This window comes from Phoca vitulina, unplaced genomic scaffold, assembly GCF_004348235.1.
Source record: "Phoca vitulina isolate PV1807 unplaced genomic scaffold, GSC_HSeal_1.0 scaffold25, whole genome shotgun sequence".
Lineage (NCBI taxonomy): Eukaryota > Metazoa > Chordata > Mammalia > Carnivora > Phocidae > Phoca > Phoca vitulina.
In genome coordinates, this window is record NW_022589728.1 from 11,105,767 (window position 1) to 11,127,039 (window position 21,273).

Consider the following 21,273-nt stretch of genomic DNA (forward strand, 5'->3'; position numbering starts at 1 on the left):
AGAAATGGAGAGAGGGAGCTGAAAGTGTGCTCAGTGGGGTGGAGAGAATTATACATGACAGGCAGTCCACCTGGCCTCATTCTGCAGTTGACTAAATCATAGAAACTGGCATAAGTGGTGTTTGTCAAAATGGTTACCCAAGGAAAACGGTGAAGGTCATAGTTCTAAGCACCATGCTGTCAATATTAATACCTCCTTTTTCCAGAAGCAATGAAGTCTGATGGGAAGAACCCAAAGACAGAGTCAGAAGAGGTTGGTCTAGTCCTGCCTTTGGTAGCTGTATAAACATAGACAATCCTGAAAAATCTCCGAGAATTGACTATTGAGTTGTAAAATGAAGGATCTTGCCTAGTGATACACAGAATTTCCAGCTCAAATCTCCAATTCTGTGATTGTTCCTAAAGGAACAACACTACAAATAGGTAGAATCCCCGTTTGCTTCTGCAATATCTTATTAAGAGAGAGCCTGCACAGAGCTCTAATCCCTGACCGTTCCACATTTCCAGAAGTTACCTAGTTACAGTGTCGTTCTCAGTCAGCAGCATTTTCCCCTCAGAAGACATGCGGTGATGTGTTGGAGATTTTTTATTTACCACAACTACAAGGTTTAGGGTTCTACTGGCATCTAGTGAGTAGAGGTCAGGGTGGCTACTAACATTCTACAATGCAAAGAACAGTATTCCCCCTCCCCCAAAGATTCATTCAGCTTGAAATGTCAACAGCACCAAAGTGAAGAAGCTCTGATCTAGCTAGTAAGCTAGATAATAACTCATCTATGAGAAGTTAATTCCTTGGCATTTATAATAGTTCTGGGCAAGAAACAAGACCTCAATATATGCTTGTTAGAACTAAAAATATACATACATATTTTTAAAGTATTTGATATTCCCAACTCCTTAATCATCCCTTTGAGATAAGATTGTGAAGATCCCTCTAAAAATGCATCTATGACTCATGATGCGTGACTCATGGGCTGATTTATTACATTAAGTGTCTAGTCATTTATTAGGACATCTCTAGCTTTGTGTGGCAACAAAGAGTCAAGAAAGAAAATAAGAACCATGAAGTGCCACTCTTAAGGTCATACCATGCAGAATATTAAAAGAAATTCAGCTGGGGAGCTGATTTCCCACCATCTCTTTAAGATAGGCAAGCTATATTCAATTTCTAAATTGAATTAAGTGATACAAAATAGTTATTTTGGATATTTAATTTTACTAATCCATTGATACTGAGAATGAAATAACAAAGTCACCAAAAAGTCCAGAAACAACTCCAAACAGGATATCCGCTTGATATTCTAACCTAGATAGGAATAGATAGGATCCAAATTTTATAAACAATTTTCTGTAAGACATAAATCCATTTGATAATTTTCCAAATTGTTGCCTATGGTTGCACGATGTTATAACCAAAAAGAACGTAAGAGTACATTTGGTGTTAAGCTCAGATAAGTTAAGTGATTTGCCAGACTCTTTCAGTTATACTCTCAGTTATTTCTAATTACTCCTAAATGAGGGCCAATTTCACTTCACAACAAGCATTTCTTTCCTAACTGGATTTCCAGACGCAGAAATGGAAAAGAAAAAGAAAAGTTTCCAAACTCTCTTCTGAGCTTCTCCATTCATTTTGTAACTACTTTATGCAAATTATTTGTCAGTCTACCAAATTGCATCAAAACTTGTTTTCTGACACGGGGCTTGAACTCACAACCCTGAGATCAAGATGAGCTGAGATCAAGAGTCGGATGCCTAACTGACTGAGTCACCCAGGTGCCCCATTGCATCAAAACTTTTTAACCTGAAGTTTTTATAATTGTTTTAAAAAGTTAGGTCATTTATTTCCTAAATACCTCTTGGACTATTTAAATCTCTGAAAGAAGTTACATTTTTGGTTTTCAAAGCCATTTTACTAGATATACTTTTATTTTAATGTTTATAACTTCAAAAGTATATGTTAAGTCCATTCAACCACATAGCTTTCATTATAATGATGTTATATTATCTACACACCCCCAGATTTTATCATTTTGGATGTCTATAATCAGATATCTTGGAGTAGGAGGAATAATTCTTTTTTTTTTTTTAAGTGTTTTATTTATTTATTTTTGAGAGGGAGAGAGAGAGAGAATGAGCAGGGGAGAGGGGCAGAGGGAGAAGCAGACTCCACCCTGAGCAGGGATCCCTATGTGGGGCTTGATCCCAGGACTTGGGAATCATGACTTGAGCCAAAGGCAGACCCTTAACCAACTGAGCCACCCAGGAGCTCCCCCACCCCTTTTTTTTTTTAGAGAGAGTGAGAGCTAGCAGGGGGTAGGGGCAGAGGGAGAGGGAGAGAGAGAGAATCTTAAGCAGGCTCCATGCCCAGTGTGGAGTCCGACACAGGGTTTTATCTCATGACTCCGAGATCATGACCTGAGCCGAAAGCAAGAGTTGGACGCTTAACTGACTAAGCCAGCCAGGTGCCCTGGGAAGAATAATTCTATGTCACTCTCTTAGTCCCTAATTTCTCCTATCTGCTGGATTAGAGCATGCTGTGGCCTGACACCATCTAAAGCATTTGAGCTGTAAACAATACATGTCCTTAGTTTAGGCTCCTCCTAAGTGAAGGAGCTACATAAGTGTGAATTAATAATAGGATAATTAATATAGCTTATACATCAGTCTCCCTCGTGTCTCAATCATTTCTGCATGCTCTCTTGGGATTGTCCTGGCTCAGTGCTTTACTAATTTGAGGTTCCCAGGACTGAAGTTTAGGAGGCAGGGGCAAGAGAGGAAGGCAAAGATAAAATATAAAATATATTTTAATCATGATAAATTAGCACACTTACACAGAGTGTATGTGTGTTAATATGTACATATTAATAAGCGTGTGTGTCTGTGTGTGTCTACGTATACATACACGTACACATACCAAACTCTTCCACCTGCTTCTGTGGAATCCCTGTTATATTAAGATAGGAGTTCTCAATTTCTTTTTTTTTTTTAAAGATTTTATTTATTTTTGACAGAGAGAGAGAGCACAAGCAGGGGGAACAGCAGAGAGAGAGGGAGAAGCAGACTCCCTGCTGAGCAGGGAGCCCGATGCGGGGCTCGATCCCAGGACCCTGAGACCATGACCTGAGCCGAAGGCAGACAGGCACCCAGGCACCCCAGGAGTCCTCAATTTCTTAAGGACTACTTTAACTGAAAACATATGCATTCACTCAACAACTACCAAGCGAGCACCTCCTGTGACATTTCTTGTAGATGCGCCGGATACGGCAGCCCTTAGATAGGCAAGAAATCTACCTCTCCCAGAGTGAAAGGAAGTGGGAGGCAAATAATCAACGAGTTAAATAAGCTAGATTATTCAGACAGTAACAATGCTACTATTTTATTCATTTCTTACCATGTGTGTTTTATGGCATTTACTCATTTGATAAAACCTGGCGATGTGATGAGGAGCGAGCGGTGGGAGCAGTGCCACTTTCGACCAGCGTTTCAGGGAAGTGACATTTGAGCGGAGAACTGAATGTGAAGACCCGAGGGAAGAGTGTTCCTGGTGGTGTGAAGGTCACTGGGTGGGAGGTGGGTAACAGAAAACCAATGTGACTTAGCCCAGTTAGGGTCAGAATAGCATGAAACAAGGTCAGCAATCTCGCAAGGGCCCTGAATATCATGTTAAGAAATATGGATTTTGTTTTCTCTTCTATCCTGGGTGCAGTGGGGAGTCATTGAAATGTGGCCGATCTAATGCAGGCTAAAAAGACCACACTGACACTATGTTGTGTGCAGAATGTATTATGGAGGGACGAGAGTCACGAGAGGAGGCCAGCTCCAATACCATGACTATAATCCAAATAGAAGGCCACACTCTGGACCATGATGGGGAGCAGTGAAGACAGAAACCACATGAGTGGGATCGGAATATACTTTGGAGGGAATTCAGTCAAGGCTCGCTCATAATGGATGTGTGGAGGGAGGGGAAAAGATGAACCAATGAAGAATCCCAGGTTTTGGGGCTGAGCCTCTGGCATGGATGGTGATTCAATTCACATGAACACACACTCCACGAAACTCCTTCACTCCAAAAACAACCTCCCCACCTCTTCCTGTCAAGAATGAATCATTTCTTGAGATCTTGTACAAACATTACCTCTATTGGATCATTTGCCCTGGTTCCTCATGTCATTTTATAAGTCTGTTATAGTAAATGCCATGCTTTCAAGTGTTGCGTGACTTTTTGAGTACATACCTCATTTGTTTTACTAGACACTTGAGGGCAGGAACTATTTCCATATAACTGTTACGTCCTCACCATTATCATGCACAGTGTCTCACATATAGCTCCAGGAACCTAAATTCCAGTTTCCTCAGGGCGGTCCTTGTTTTAGTCCTAATGATAATTAGTTAGCGGCCTCACTTTCAGAACTGTATTGGTTTGAATGATAAATTATATGGTAATCCTACATAGGGAAGATGCCCGATACAGTCTAATTATTCTAAGACTCAAAGCCTACGTATAGGAATGCACCACAAAGAGGAAAACTTGGGGTTCAATTCTGATTCCATGAAGCTCCAAGGTAAGAATCATCTGATAAAGAATACAACCAAAAAGCAAAGACACTTAGTACTGCCGAAATTTGAGCTTTGTCTACAAATAGGAAACGGAATGCAGAATGACAAGTTGCAGGTATTTGAAAACTTTGTGCCTCAAACATCTCGTTATATTAGGAAAATATGCATTTTTGGTATTGTTATTCTGTGATTTTTCCACTGACATATGAAGTTGCAAAACATGTAAGAAGGAGGGATTTCCAAATTACATAGTAAGCGCTCGAGTTGTTCTCACCTCTGTATTTTTATAGTACGCAGAAGTAGGGAGGGTTTGAAATGAAACTCCCCGATAACTGTCAACAGAATTACTGTCTTCAACACTCCTTCAACATTCTCAAGGTGAAGGACCCATAACCAGGTTTACTCCTTGTCAAAACATTTGTTTGCTCTCGCGTGGACATATCCCTCATTACTTTCTCATCTCATATACTTTATGCCTGAGTGGCATCTTCTTCACAACTGGGACCAAGAAAGAGCCTGTTGGGCAAGATTCTTCCTTCCCAGGCAGAGTGTAGCCCTATACTCACGGAGGTGCTTATCCAATAAACTGCAATAAGGAGAATCCACTATTTTATGCAACATAAAGTTGTCATCAAGGTGCCTTAGGAAACCCTTCTGTGATCCACGATTCCGAGTAACACACACTTGTCTTCCAACTGATGTTTGATATTTTCTCCTTAGTAACATATTTTTCTCAACATTTGAATAGATGGCCCAGGGAGACTTAATTCCTAATTTCTTCTTTTCCTCGCGTCCGCAGGAAGCTGTGTATTGTAGTCATTTCCTTTCTGTGTATTTTGCTTGTGTTTCTTTGGAACACTGTCACCTTTTTCCATTTTGTATCATAGGATCATTACAGAATGATGTAAGGACATGTGGGGCACGGTAGCGCCCCTCCCTTTCTTGCTGTAAAGCCCGTTACTGGCAAGAAGCATCCTCCAGACTTCACTATGGCAGTCCCTCATCCACGGTCACTGCCATGTCCCTCAGCCCAGTTGTGTCTCTTCTGCCCTTCACACCAAAGCTCTCAATGGCAACTTAGACCAGAACTTAAGATTCACCCAAACTCTACATTTAGAAATCATGCTTTTAAGCCTCAGAGAATTGGAATTTGTTTTAATTTAAAAAGGTCAAAATTTTAAATGAGTACTGATAAGATAGCGTTCCTTTGCAAGTTATATCAGTTACATACAGTATAAAGAACTCATTGTTTTATAAAACCTCACAGGAGAGTAAGGAAATTCCAGTATTAAGGTGCATCCAGGAGAAACAGGCACTTATCACCTGTTTATAATGTATTGTATGTGAGAACCTATGATTGCCTTACTTACACTCTCTGATTTAGTCCCACGGGAAGAAACACAACATACCAACCAGCACCTCCATTTCACAAAGGGGGAAAGAACTGAAGTACCCCGTGTCAGGTCCTGCAGCTAAGAAGTGCCCATCTTGGTAACCACTGCAGGATAATGGGAACTTTGGACCCAATGAGGTCATGTTTGCCCCCAGGCAGCCCTGATTTCAATATTCTTTCCATTGTGCCAATAAAATGCATAATCTTTTCAATTACCTTGTGCTCTAAGGAGCAGCATTTTGTTGTACCATGATTAAAGCTATAAACATGGTATATACCCTAATCACCTAATGCCGAGGTGCCATTTTAATTGTGCATTGACTATTCCAAATAGGCAAAGATAATGTGTTCCTTTCCCATTGCTGTGAAGATTGGCTGTACTGTGCATAAAAGCACCTTGGTCCGTTTAACTACCCTAGTAGTTGGATCCATCCTAGATTCAACCCTGTTTGGGAGATCCTACACAGGCAGCTGAATTAGCTCAGATTACGAATCATTATGAACATCTTACTAAGTGCTGACACGTTCAAACCGTGCAGCTGCTCCTCTGAGATAACTAAGCATGGACAGTAATATGCATGCAGGGTAACTTCCCAGCTGGTTTCTGGCCCCACGAGAGGATCTCCATAGCACTGCTCTCAGGGCCTGGGACATTCCGTAGGCTGGGTGGGGAGGAGGCCACTGACGGGGAGAGCTTTGAAATTTACACTCTGGCTCCATCCTCCTTCACGGGCCAATGCTGTCCCTTGCACACTGGGTATATCGGGGAGGGCCCTGGGCTCATGGGGGGATCTGAGCACACTGCTCATTTGGGACTTGGCCTGCCAAGATGCTTTTGTAACTCTGGCTACAGTAATTTATCCTTATCGGACAGGAATGAAGAAAACTTGGTCGAAGTTTATTCACAATTATCTATTTCTTTGGCTTTTATCAATCCTCTGTCATACGGAATATTCAAATTTTTATGAAGAGACAAGTTGATATGAACACGTCAGAAAAAAAGAGTAGGAATTTAATAAAGAGAAGGAACCATTTCTAGCTAATTTCAGATCTGCTATCTTTGGCAAGCTGCCCAGAATTTTTCCTCCTTTTATTTATAAAATAATTTAAATATCTTTGTACTTTTAGAAGTAAATTTTGTATACTAACGAAGGGGAGGAACGAATATCTTGAGGTTGGCTGATAACGAACTTGTAGCAAATGGCAGATCGCCCAACTCCTGGTCACGAGGCAGAACTGCACAAATCCTAGTCTATTCGCATAGCGTGCTGCTACCTGAGGAGGCAACACCGTTTTCCTTGCAGAAGAGTTTAAACTTTAAATTATTGGATTTTTGACAAATAGCTAACATTTTTCATTAGTCAGAATTCTAATTTATTCAACGTGATGACTAGAGAACGTACTTAGACTATTAGGTGCGAGCAATGTCCACCTTGTGTCTCACTTAATCCCCACAACCACATGGTGATGTAAATATTATTGTTGTCATCCCATTTTTTTTTTTTCCTTTTACGGTGAAGGAAATGGAGAGTCTGAGAGGTCAAGTAATTTGTCAAAGTCACCCAGCCAGAACAGCAAGGCTATCCTTTTTCCCCTGGACTATATGATCTCTCTTTTCCTCTACCCACTCTCTCGGATTATTATTATTTCAGCAATGTAAAAATAGAGTGAGTTTATTTTCTTAAAAATAAAAGAGGACAGAATGGCGAATGTTATCTGGGCTGGCAAGGCTAGGGTCAACAGTGATGGCTCATCGGGGTTTAGGAGAACACGCTCCATAGGGGGAGGGAGAGGACAAAATGCTCAATTAAGGCTTTCAGTGCAAAGTTACTGAGCCCCTGACTTACCAGAAATGCAGAGGTGACAATCTCTTAGCCTGCCCACCTTGCTACCTGCCACCTGTGTACCTGTGTGCCCTACCTCTGTGTCCTCAGTCCTTCCTGGTAAAATAAGGATTACACCACCCTTTCCTGGTGTGATGGTGGGAACTATGGAGGAATCTGTAAAACACCTTGCCCGGGACCTGGCATTAGTTGGGGTTCAGTAAATGTTGGCATAGTAGTTCTTAGAATGTCACATAGAACATGGACGCCAGTGACTAGAAGTGGAAACACAGACAGCATAAGGAAACCCCAGACAAGCAACTGGGACTTCAGAGAAGGCAGATCATGGAACTTAGCTGACATGAGGCACGCTGTCTGCCTGGTATGGCTCAAGGGCTTCAGACGCATAGACCCATTCAGTCATCACCACCAGATGAGAGTGAAGCAGAGAGAGGTGAAGTCACTTGCTCAGAGTCACATGCAGCCAGTGAGGGGCCAGGCAGGTCAAGTCCAGGCCGCCTCACCCCAGAACCCGCCAGTGGACCAAGCACTCATACCACTTCCCAAGACTGCAAAGCCATTAGTCGGGTTCTGCAGGGGACCACCGCACTCCCTGGACAATTTAAGGAAGGTACCGCCGTTGAGTTTGATCTTCCATTGTCCCCAATTTTCCATGTGTGTCATATAGGTGGCCCTCATCCTCCCAAGTGAACTGTCAGCTCCTGGATTCTAACAGTCACTCCACATAACACCTACAGATCCGAGGCACAACGAAGACACTCCACACAAGTGTGATGAGTGGGGTGAGATGCGACAGCAAGGCACAGCTTCGGAAAATGCAGTGTCTGCTGTTTGCTGGGAAACACAGGCTCATCTCATGTGCTGCTATCCTTAGAAATGGGGCTGCTTTGGGGAAAAGCAGTAACAATCCATAAAAAAGAACATATCCCAGGTAACAGCACTGTTAACGGAAGGTCCCACTTTCTATCTGCCCAGTGGGGGAATGGCCTTCGCAGGCCACTGATCCCCTCACAGTGGGTGAGAGTCCCAAATGCCCAAACACACTCAACATATGAATGTGTAACTCTATAGATTTCTGGAGGGAGCCAGAGACATCCATAAATACAGATGCAAATAGCACACTTTTACTCCGTGTGGGAATAATAGTTACATGGTTGGGCCCGACTCTTCTCCTCCTGTTAATCGTTCAAGCACTATGAGATATGCGTAACCTCACAATGGGAAGAAAGTGTTGTAACATGTTAACGTTTTGTTTGTCTTTTCATAGTCTTCCTAATTTAACGTTTTTGGCAATAATCTTTATGAATCTACTGTCTAAAGAAGCAAAGAAGGACTTATTTTTCATTCAGTGCATTTTCAAGTTTCACAACGTATGAAGTATGGTCCTGGCTCCATTTGGTAAGCCATTATTTATGTCTGCTGGCTGGCAGAGAGTGTGATTAAATATGCAATGCATACGAAAATATGAAAAGTTTTAACAGTGTAATGTGTTTTGGGGGTTGAGTAATTTATTAAAGACAATCAAGATTTTGATTTAAAAAAGCAAAACGTAAATGCTAAAGAATAATACTTCTCAAATGTGACAAATTTTGACAAAGTTCCATGCCTATCAAAAATAGAATTGCTATCTTGAATTACAAAAAGGAGTTAAATCCTCCCTCTGTTAAATGGTACTTAGATTTCCCTGGGGGATTTGTACATTCCATTAAATTCAAAGATGTTCAACTATCAATTTTGTTATTATATATTAATCAGAATGCTAAATATATTCATTAGGTGAAGGAAAAAAAAAAAGATCTGTTCTCTGGGTGATTATGGCATTTGTGATATTTTAAATGGTCCAAAAAAGGAAAGTAGAATCTCATATTTTAATGACTGTACCAAATGGTCAAAGATCCTGCAGCACCTTATACCTTTCCTCCAAGGGAGTGTGTCTTGCTTCTGGCAAAGTATATAAACAGCTAATATAAAAAGACAAATATTATATTCCTATAGGTAATGCTTGTTCACATTAGAGAACTCGGAACTTTCAAACTGGAAAAAAACTGAAATGGAAAAAAAACCAAAACCTGCTCTTAAAATGTTCCCGTATGCTCTAGATAAGAATAGTTAATGAATAATGAAGGAAGTGGTGTCTTGAAATGAGACTGGTTCATTGTTCTCCTGGAAAGCATTTTAGACTCATTCTCCTATGACTCCATGACTAAATGGGTTTATAATGCAACATTTTAATGTTAATAATCTACTTGCACAAATCAAGCACATGGCAAGTCAAAGACTGAATCATTTTGTAATGATAATAAAAAAAATCTCACTGGTCATATGGGCCAATCTTTAATAGACATTAATTGTTCACATTGCTTCTTCTGCCTCCAAGATTCTGGGGACTAGGCAGAAATACATTTCTTTAGAAGTCTTGTAATTTTACTGATAATTTTTCTCCATAAAAATAGCTCTACTCAGAAAATAAAAGTATTCACCTAAAAAGGAAGATCAACTAACACACTGTAATTGATTGTCAAATATATCAATTTAATAGTGGTACAGGTTAGGAATAGTTAGTAGTAAATTGATTCAAATATTAAGAGTATAAGATTGGATGCAAATTTAGAGTTCAAATTCATTTAGCTATATTGAAAGTATTATATTATAGTGGGCTAGAACATTTAGACCCATGACACAGAACATCAAACTTTTTTAAAAAACTGGAATAGTTGTATCATTTTAGAAGACTAAACAATGGCTTAGAAGTGTCAGCATAAAAAAGCAATAATGATCCTGTACCTACCTGTCTGGGAAAAATTTGTCCCAGTGGGGACAAATGAGTTCATTCATTTGATCAGAAAGAGTTACCAAGGTCTTACTAAGTGCGGTGCACTACTTATAATATTGTTATCAATAATTTCTACGGAAAGGAATGAAACCAAGTAAGCTCGCAAGGTATCTAGGTCCTCTTATCTGTAGAGAGCTCGCCCAGTGGAGCAAGAGGGAACAAGAAATCTTCCTCTCCGTGGGGGAGGGCACGTCCTGAGCATTGTTGGCGAAAGGCAAGGGAAGGAAAGAGAGAGCAAGAAGGACATGTGTCAAGTGCTCAGTTTAGGGCCTGATTTATAGTGAGAACTTCAGATATGAAGCATTATTGCTACGATTTAGGGTGTGGGACTGAGGATGGAATGTTTGCTGGACCCAAAATGAGGAGAAGAAGCCAATAATGAGAAAGGGCAGGAGGGCGGCACCCTGGGATGGAGCCCTCAGCTACATGATTCCTACAGACAGGTCCCACTGGCTGTTTATCCTCCCCATTCCCACCTGTCTTTCATCCGGGTTCTGTGCTGCTTTTCCCAAGCTTCCCCCCTCAACACTTTAGGGAACATTTTATTAACAATTTGCAGGGGATAGCCAGTGGCTGAAACCTCATGCCAGGGTCCGGGGAGTCTTACTCATGGTTCTACTTAGCATCTGTTTCTCTGAAGACACTTCTATGAGCGAGCCAAAAATTAAATATGTCAGCAATCAGTGATGCTATTCAAGAGCCTATCCTAAAAACATCCATGTGGGGGCAGAGAATTATTTGAAAAATTCAGAAATTAATCTGTAATCTTGGGCCCTGTCTGGAGCTATGCCTTCCATTGTGGTCAGCACATGCCTGAAGATCCCCAATTTTTTTTTTTTTTTTTTAAAGGAAGTTAATTCAATTTTAAAGTTGAAAAATATGACCTTTGAGGAAAGGCTACAGGAATCGGGGTTGTTGGGGCCAAGTACAACACAACTGCACACCCGACTTCATAAATGTCAACTACTTGAAATCAGCTGTGCTCCAAGCCTTAAGACGTCTGAAGCGGACAAAGTAGACGAGAATTGTAGTAAGAGATTTTCGTTTAACTTTAATAAGGAACTTCCTGGAAGGAATCTAAATCTCTTACTGCAATTTGACTTAATGTTACAAGGTTAATTAAATACAAACAGGCTACCAAGGAAAATTGTGGAATTTTGGCTCTTAGGTAGAAAACCACATATCTGAAATGGTTTAGGTTTACTCCTGCCTGGAATTAAGAGGCTGGATTGAATAACTCTCAGAGTTTGTGTATTATATAACTGGTTTTATAGCTTTTTAACTTCTTCCGTGCATGGGTGAGGCACACATCCATATGAACTCTAGGGCTGAAGAAAAAGTACAACGAGCCCTATACACAAAGTCGATCTTGAGTTTCCTTACTTGGCAGAAGAAAGTAAAAGTGTTATTTTTAAATTGGCTCTTTTCCTGCACACTATTAAGGAGAACTCCAGTTTGGAATAATATTTTATTGTAGCACTAAAAGATAGTCCCAAATCATTAACATACTGAGTCCATTGAACTCCTTATCAATACCACGTTCAAAGTAGCCTGTTCTGAGCAAAGAAAGGGCTGAAGTAGAGCTTAACAACTAACCACAAACAACACTTATTTTTGGCCTTATTAGGAATTTGACATTAAAAAAAAAAAAAAACCCAAACCACACATTTTTATTATATATGGTCAAAAATAAGAACAAAACCAGCCCATTTCTTCACAGCATTAAAGTGGTTGAATACATTGTTCTCATGTGCTGCAATATTCAAAAAAGGATAATTTGTGGGGAAAAAAAAAAAAACCCAACCAAAACCAGGCTGTAATTGCAAAAACATTTCGTGAATTGTGGCATAATGCTAAATAATTATTCTTCGTCTTTTTTCTTCTGTCAAAATGGGCAAAATCATTTCTTTCTATTGCTTTTCCTCCCCTGTTTTTTAAAGAAAGAAACAAACCCCGGTGACTTCCATTCCATTTTAAACTAATGCTTCTATTATTTCATATCTAAATGGGGCTGACATCATCAGCTCCTTCGTGTCCTGAAAGATATTTAGCTCTGGACCACTGTTACATACTTGATGCATTACATGAAATAAAATATCTCAAGATTTCAAAAATATTTACTTTAAAAACAGCAATCAAATTGCCTGTAATCACATTTTCTGCTTGGCTTTGAAAGCTACATTATTCAATATGCCAGTGGTCCTTTCCATAATGGCAACATATTAGAAATTCATGTTGCTCAAATACATCTGACTTCCTTGATGTACCGTACTCCCTCTAGACCCCGAGGAACACCCCTGCTTCAGTTCGTGCGTCCTGCCCAGAACCTTCTGAAGTGAATGCTTGTCAAAACAGCTGTACAGTGGTCTCCGAATGCAAAGTGTGGCATGACTGAATGCCGAAAATGACAATAAATCTGAGTATATACATGATGCTTGCTTTTGTTGCCTGGAAAAATAAGGCATTTGGGAAATCACACCCCCTCCTGCCCCCCATTTCCTTGCCTTTTAACATCTTTTTTCCATTTTCAACTCCAGAACTGGAAATTTGAAGCATTCAAAGAAATTGAAATCTCCTTTGTTGCTTTTTTTTTTTTTTTTTATTGTAAATTTTCTATAATGTGTCATTAGGAACCACACTCCACAAAAAGCTCAGGTCTTAAATGACTCCTTTCTGTGAGGCCATTCTAAAACTTTGCACGGTTTTTCTTTGTATGAAAGAGCTTCTGTTGACTGCACAAAGAACAAGCAATGGCCACATATAGGCCAGGCAGTGAGGCTTGGATGACTTTATACAAGGTTGCATTTTCCCTTCTACCCATCCATAATTAAACCCAGCAGTGAATGTGCCAGAGTAGAGAGAAAAAGAAGAGGCTCTTGATTTCAGTTTTGTAGGAACCAAAGGATTTTGCTTAAACCATGCATACTTAGTACAGATATTTTCTTATTCTACCTTTCTCCCAAAATAGTTCTGTCGTTTCTTTTTAACAACATGAAAACACCGTCTGGTCTCATCAAGCAACATCACTTTCTTCTTAAGGGCAGAACAACATTTTCCACTCAAAGAAACGTTCTGTTCAATAGATTCAAATATCTTAATAACCAATTAGGCCCGGGGTGGGGGAGGGGGGACAGGTAAAACACTAGAAAGCCAAAGCGACAGTAGGAAAAATTACTAAGCGACCAAAGTGAAAAGTTGGGTGAGTCGTGAGTCTGGATCACAGTTGTGTGGTCAACAGAGTATGAATCATAGGAAAATGCTAGCCCTGGCCTGGGTCTCGGAGATCAACTAGTTCTGTGGTTTTCCATCTTCTCGGGGGACAGAATCCGTTGTGCAGGGGAGCTTTTATAGGAAATGTGAACAAGTGAGACAAATAACAGCAACACCACTCTGGCTGACTCCTGCCTTCCTCTGGCTCCAACGAGCTTAATTTGGACCCTCCGGATCTAACCCAATCCTGCTGGTTACAGATGGGGTGCAGTAAATTGCCCATGCTTAACAAGCTTATCCAAAGCAGGCCCTGGCCTTTCAAACTCTTGTTCCAGTGCTCTTCTAACCAGATTCCACTCTCTGAGAAGCTCAGGCTCATCAGTTATGCACTATCAAAGTAACTCAAGAGAATTTTGAGAAAAATGGAACTCTTGCAATATTGGGTCATGAATAGCTGTTTAACTTGGACCAAGAGAATCAGAACTAATTGGCTCTTGTTCAACAGTATATACTAATAGAAATTCTACCCTGTTTTATAGGCCGGGCTTAGAAAACAGGGACTTTAAGAAAATGGAACTTTTTTTAAAGTGCCAGAAATCGAACTTCTTGTGGGCGTCCCAACTGACTACTGACATATAAAATGGCACCAGCAAGAATATACAAAAAGGAAATGTTGGAAACTTGGGGAGGAAGAAATTTCACCCTAAGTGTGCTTCACTCTCCATATAGGTTTATGACAAATTTCAGAAAGCAATTTAGATACTCTACCCTGGCGACCTTTTTTTTTTTTTTTTAAATATTTTATTTTTTTATTTGATAGAGAGAGGGAGAGAGCACAAGCAGGGGGAACAGCAGAGGGAGAGGGAGAGGCAGGCTCCCCGCTGAGCAGGGAGCCAGACATGGGACTCGATTCCAGGACCCCGGGATCATGACCTGAGCAGAAGGCAGACGCTTAACCGACTGAGCCACCCAGGCGCCCCCTGCCGACCTTTTTATCAGAAAGGGATTCCCACTGAATATATCTAGCACGTACTGTGTGACAGGCACTACTTGACAGATACTAACTTTTTTAATGTTCACATTATAGGATTAAATATCTTATTATACCCATTTTATAGATAAGCAAACTGAGGCACAGAAAGGTTATGTAAGTTGCTCAGTGTCACACAGCTGGTAAGTGGCAGTGGCAGGATTGGAATTGAGGTGGTCTGGCTCCAAGATGTTGGTTTAAATGATAATGGTATACAAGGGCACTCAGTAAAAGGTAAAGGCCTTTTTTTGGTGAATAGGATTTTGTTGTCTTTTTTTTTTCCCTACAGATGTGAAGAAGACTAAGGATCAAAGTATAAATAACTCTTTGGGAAAATCTCTCTCATGCATTTTAACTCCTCCAAAAGAGTCAAGAAAAAGCTTGCCTTTTTCATTTTTTAAAAGATTGATTTATTTTATTTATTTTTAAGATTTTATTTATTTATTTATTTTAGAGAGAGAAAGTTTATTTATTTTAGAGAGAGAGAGAGCAGGGGGAGGTACAGAGAGAGAGGGACAAGCCGACTTCATGCTGAATGCAAAGCCTGATGTGGGACTCGATCCCATGACCCTGAGATCATGACCTGGGCCGAAATCAAGAGTTGAACACCTAACTGCCCAAGCCACCCAGGCGCCATTATTTATTTATTTATTTATTTATTTTAGAGAGAGAGTGAGAGAGAAAGAGCGTGAGTGTGTGGGGAGTGGCAGAGGGAGAGGGAGATGGAGAGAGAGAATCTCATGTAGATTCCCCGCTGAGCCGGGAGCAGACTCAGCCTCGATTTTACAACCCATGAGATCATGACCTCAGCCGAAACCAAGAATCAGATGCTTAACTGACTGAGCAACCCAGGCACCCCACTTTTCCCATTCATTTAACAAACTTACATAACGCTTCCTAAGCATTTCTAAGCAATTCTTTAATATTTATTTAACCCCATGACTTAAGGACTATTTTTATCCTTGCTTTTCAGATAAGAAAGTTGGGGTATTTATGGGTTGAGCCACTGAGCAAGTCACTTAATTACTCTGAACCTCCATTTTCCAATTGTGAAATTGGGATAATAATACTCATTCAGAGATTGATTTCTAATTATGAACTAATTTTTTATGTCTAACATATTAGACATTTGTAGGAAATGCTTATAATCAGTAATACGTATCACTTATGTTGCCCACTGGGGATAAGAACAAGCAGATATAAGAAACTTTATCTTTAAAATGAAATATCTGGGGTGCCTGGGTGGCTCAGTTGTTAAGTGTCTGCCTCTGGCTCAGGTCATGATCCCAGGGTCCTGGGATCGAGCCCCGCATTGAGCCCCGCATCGGGCTCCCTGCTCAGCAGGAGGCCTGTTTCTCCCTCTCCCACTCCCCCTGCTTGTGTTCGCTCTCTCACTGTGTCTCTCTCTGTCAAATAAATAAATAAAATCTTAAAAAAAAAACAAAAAAACATGACAACGATCTCTAAAATATATATAATACTTAAATGAGAACTAAAATATTTCCACCCCGTTGATTCATTCAAATTCTAAAATTCCGTCATGTGAAGATACTAACACCAAGATGAGAGCACCACACTAACAGCAAAGGCTCAGCTTTAGTAACATTGAAAAGCTTCTGGAAAATACAATCGGAGATAGTTGGTCCTATACATAAATCTGCCTAGGGTGGTTTATACTCATAGGATTATAAAAGTTGCAGCAAATTTATTATTTAGAATCTACAAGTGTTAGCTTTTATTATTGTAGGCGACCTTGAAAGAAGGGCTTGGAAAGAGCACTGTATTTCTAGGCAAGCCGCGCTTACATCTGGATTTCTGTAGTCATCACTTCCTTGTCTATATGAGCGTTGATGATCTACGTTGTGCTCTCTTCACAAACATATTTCAACAATTGGCAAACTGACCGAGAGTTCGGTTGTTAAACTTTGAGATCACATTGGGCACGATCAAAGTTTTTAGGGAAGAGTTTTAATCTGTTTTTACAAAGAAACGTGAAGAAAATATTCTACAGTCTTAAAGTTCCTTTCAAAGCAAAGAACCCTTGAGTGCTTTTGAAATGTAAAATATGGCTGTAAGAAGGGTTGTTCATCTTTAGATCCATTTGTATCTGGGAATGATGTGAAAACAGCTCAGTAGCCTATCTTTCTGTTCTCACTGTCACCACCCCGTGTATCTCCTCAACACCTCTTGCTGAGTTATGACAACTGGCTGCTCAGACTTTCCAACTCCAGTTTCTTACCACCGCTATCCATCCAGGAAGATGCCAGAAGGATTCTCCTCTGATACTGCTTTCATAATGCTTTTGCCTCGAGTGAAAACAGCCAGCGGTTTCTTTGAATCCATCATATCAAGCCCCTAGTCCTTTCATTGGTTTTTGAAGCCTTTGGTCAAATCTTCCAACTTAAAATAACCAACCTGCTTTGCAAATGCTCTCCAATATGCCTTTTCTTTCCCTCTCTGTTTGTCCAAATCAAGACCATCTTTCAGGCCCTGCCTCCAGCCCTACGTTTTCCACTAGGTTTTATAGACTACCCAAACCAGATTACTCTACCGACTTCCAAGTAGGAATTCCTACTGGGTTCATTGGTCAGTAAAACTGAGTTTAGCATTTCTCCTGGTCTCTAATTGCTTCATATCTTACTCTAATTGTTTCATACCTATTTATGTCTTCTCTGTGGTTTATAAGCTTCTGAAGGACAGTGACCACATGTTATCAGTCATTTGAGCACTTTTAAACATTTAGATCACAGTAAATAAAATGTACACACTGCCCTCTTTAATACCCATCACAAGGCTAACCCATCCTCTCACCCCCCTCCCCTCTTGAACCCTCAGTTTGTGTTTCAGAGTCCATCGTCTCTCGTGGTTTGTCTCCCCCTCCGACTTCCCCCCCTTCATTCTTCCCCTCCTGCTATCTTCTTCTTCTCTCTTTTTTTTTTTTTTTAACATATATTGTATTATTTGTTTCAGAGGTACAGATCTGTGATTCTGCATGGAGCACTGGGTGTTATACACAAACAATGAATCATGGAACACTACATCAAAAACTAATGATGTAATGTATGGTGATTAACATAACAATAAAAAATTAAAAAATAAATAAAAAATAAAATGTACACGCTGATGAATGGCATTTTAGACACATACTTCAAAAGAAGAATTGAAGAGGCTCCTTGTTTCTCAAAGGAATTAGTAGACTCCTATGAAGTCAGCCCTGCCAACCCAACTTTATTAGATTTCTATTGCAACTTTACAGTATATCAAACTCTGGCTCCTAGACTCCAGTCAGAGATCCCAGCCTTGAAAGAGGATTCTTACAATAAATTTAATCTCTGAAATTACTTTCTCCAGGACCACATTGGCTTAAAAAATGGGTTTAATATAGATTTAATGTTGGAATCAACATTAACTAGACCTATGCTGTCCAATCTAGCAGCCACTAGGAACATGTAGCTACCTTCAATGTAAAATAATTCAAATATAATAAAATAAAAATTAGTTCTTCAGTCACTCCAGCCACATTTAAAGTGCTCAATAGCCAATGAATACTGCTATTGGACGGCATGGCTAACAGAAAAGCCATTATCACAGAAAGTTCTATTGGACTGCGCTAAAGCCCATCCAAAGCCTCACCAAGAATTGGATTATTTGTTGGAGTAGCTTTTTACATAACAGCATAAAATGGTAGGGACAGTACTGGGAGTAGGCAAAGTGGATGTCCACCTCAGAATGTGGTCTGGGAGGTATGGGGAAGGCTCACCATCCTATGAAATATCCTGCTAGATGCACCTTGCCAAGAACCAGAATGGCAAATTAGAGCTTCATCCCCTTAGTGTCGGCCAAACAGGGCCCCTCTGCTTTGCACAGTGTTAAAAATTCCAAAGGAAATACCACATTGAAGGGAAAATACCTAAAGTCCAGTTTTTGACATTGGGTTGGGTGGGGAAAGCATAAAGAAATCTGGATGAGGAGAAGCTCCGGATAGGGCAAGAGGAGAGCACAGTGGAGGAAGGACCTAGAAAGTGGTGCATTTCATGCTGTGACTAGGTCCAGTTCTGAGCATGCCATTTGAGGATGGAGTAACTGCCATTTTGGCAACTCTGGGGAAATCCTCGAGGCATATATGTTGAAGTTGCACACAATGTATGTATGCACATATACACTGAAGAAGCATCTCTTAACGAGTGAGTGGTATATCGAGACGGTCCTCAGAATGCTAAGAAGACAAATTATATAAAGGAGAAAAGAGTTTTGAGACTTGAATTACAGAACTGAATATCTCATTATCCCTTCTATGGCCCCACTCCATTCACACTATGAGAAAGCTTAGAGGACCAACTTGGTAGTGTATACAGTGTATGCGTTCTTCTTTACCTTCTTAGCAAACCGGTGGTGCTTATAAAGGCGTCACCTGGATGCCTCATTGACTCCGGAACTGGGTCTGAAGGCCTAGCCCCAAAGAGGAATAGACACGTGACTTTTCAAGGTGACTACTTTGAAGTACAGCATGATTCAGATTTACGAATTTAGCCTATTCATTTAAAATTCCATGTCCTATTTTATGAAGCCATAGTTCGTATTTTAGGGCAAATCTATACAGGTAGAATAAAAAATCAAGGCAATAGTTTTCTGCCACTGTGAGTGCTGTGAATGAGTTCTCTCTTGGCCACTGAGCTAGCTGCCAATTCTTAGGGGAATCTGGACACTGTCATGGCATGAGGCTCTGGGTTTCATTCTCGAAAAGTGACTTCAGGGTTTCTTTTGACCCTCCCTCCCCAACCCCCACCCTTCACATTCATGATTAATAGGAAAACCTTCTTGTGAAGCCACTCAAGTTAGAGATACATCCCCAAATGATTTTGATTAGTGATAATGTGAATGCTGCCTAGTAGAAGCCATATAAGATGAGCAAGTTAATCAATTTGTTCATCGTGAGCACGACAGCACTGTTCAGTGACTTACCAAAATGACAATTGAGTTACATGTACTGTTAAGTGATTGAACAACGGAAACCAAAGAGTGCTAATTAAAAGTCACTGTTAACCTCAGGGAGAGTTTGATGACAAGGTAAAGAGTTCTGTCCTTGGCCATATACTGCTGAAACTATTTTTCACTACTTGAGATATAGACAGAGAAATGACTAAGGTTTTAGATGACACACGAACCAGAAGGAAAGATTTCATGATAAGTCAATGTTTCTCAAACACGGGATGCTTGCTAAAAATACAGATCCCTGGACTTCTGAGTAGAGGGCTAGAAATTTAATGTTTGCTGGTTTTTCTGGATGATACACATTCCCACTAACTTTGAGAAGTACAGAACACTTGAAGATTCATGGGGACAATGGATCCAATAGATTGAAACACTTTAATGGAGATAAATTTTGGTCACTAGAATTGTACCTCCAAAATACAAATGAAGATGTTTTCTTACCTTCCTATCCTGTAAATCTGTGGAAAATGGGGGAGAAATCCGGTGAACAGCAGTTCCTATTCAGAAGATGTGAGGGTCTTGCTTGTGGCCCCTTTAAAGATAACTTTTTATCTGAAAGCTGGTAAGACAGTTCAACTTTATGACAGGGCCTTCAGTGTCAAATAGGGTTTAGAACTTTGGGTTAGACATATGAGTGATCAAACAGGTAATTAATTGATTTTGCCTTGAAGTCAACAGAAGACAGAAAATTACTTTAGGAACGTATGGAGAATGTTTTCCCTAGCTAAAAACTTATGCTTAGTTTCTGAATCCTGCGTTACTACAATGTAAAGCTTCTCCCATGAAAGTCGACCTTACCCTCACTATGTCCCTCGCTCCCCACCACAAATCAGTAACAGATTCTTACCACAGAAATGGAGTTAGTAAGCAGTGCTCCATCCTGTCCCAGCAAATTGGAGACGGTGATTTCAGGTAGGTCCATGTTTTGTGGATGAAATGGTAGCAGGCCATTATGGTTCATTGGGTGACACAGAGAGTGGTAACCAGGTTCGACTTCATTCACGTGCACCAGTGAGTGGTCAGGGAGAGAAGGAGGGGTGATTGGTGGAATGTTGAAGTCTTCACTTTCCAGGCTTGGACCAGGGTAAGACTGAAAAGACAAGGGATATTGTTGCAAATTATCATTCCCCTTCTTCTTCATCACTGTGAACAAATACACACGACCCCTTCAGATGTGATTACAAGCAGCCTTATGGATTTGGCAAACACATTTCAAACATGCAGATTACCCTGCTGTCATTTCACTAATATGCACGGAAGAAAATTCCCTCAAAGGCATATCCACTCCTTGTATAAAGAGTACTTCCATTAGGCAGTTTTATTTTTCCAAGAAACTGAACTCAAACAGATTTCAAAGGTCCCATTAAAATTTTCCAGAGTTTTAATCTAGCTGAATACCTTTTTCATGGGAA

General features: G+C 40.3%; 1 protein-coding gene across 3 annotated transcripts in view; it reads right to left on the reverse strand.

The window, feature by feature from the left end:
- The window catches only part of TOX (thymocyte selection associated high mobility group box), a 291,825-nt gene that overhangs the window by 108,249 nt on the left and 162,303 nt on the right, over positions 1-21,273 (reverse strand). For all 3 annotated transcript variants that reach the window (XM_032421863.1, XM_032421865.1, XM_032421864.1), the window contains one exon: positions 20,709-20,951. In XM_032421863.1, coding sequence (XP_032277754.1) covers positions 20,709-20,951 — 243 coding nt within the window. The remainder of the gene's footprint in view (positions 1-20,708; positions 20,952-21,273) is intronic.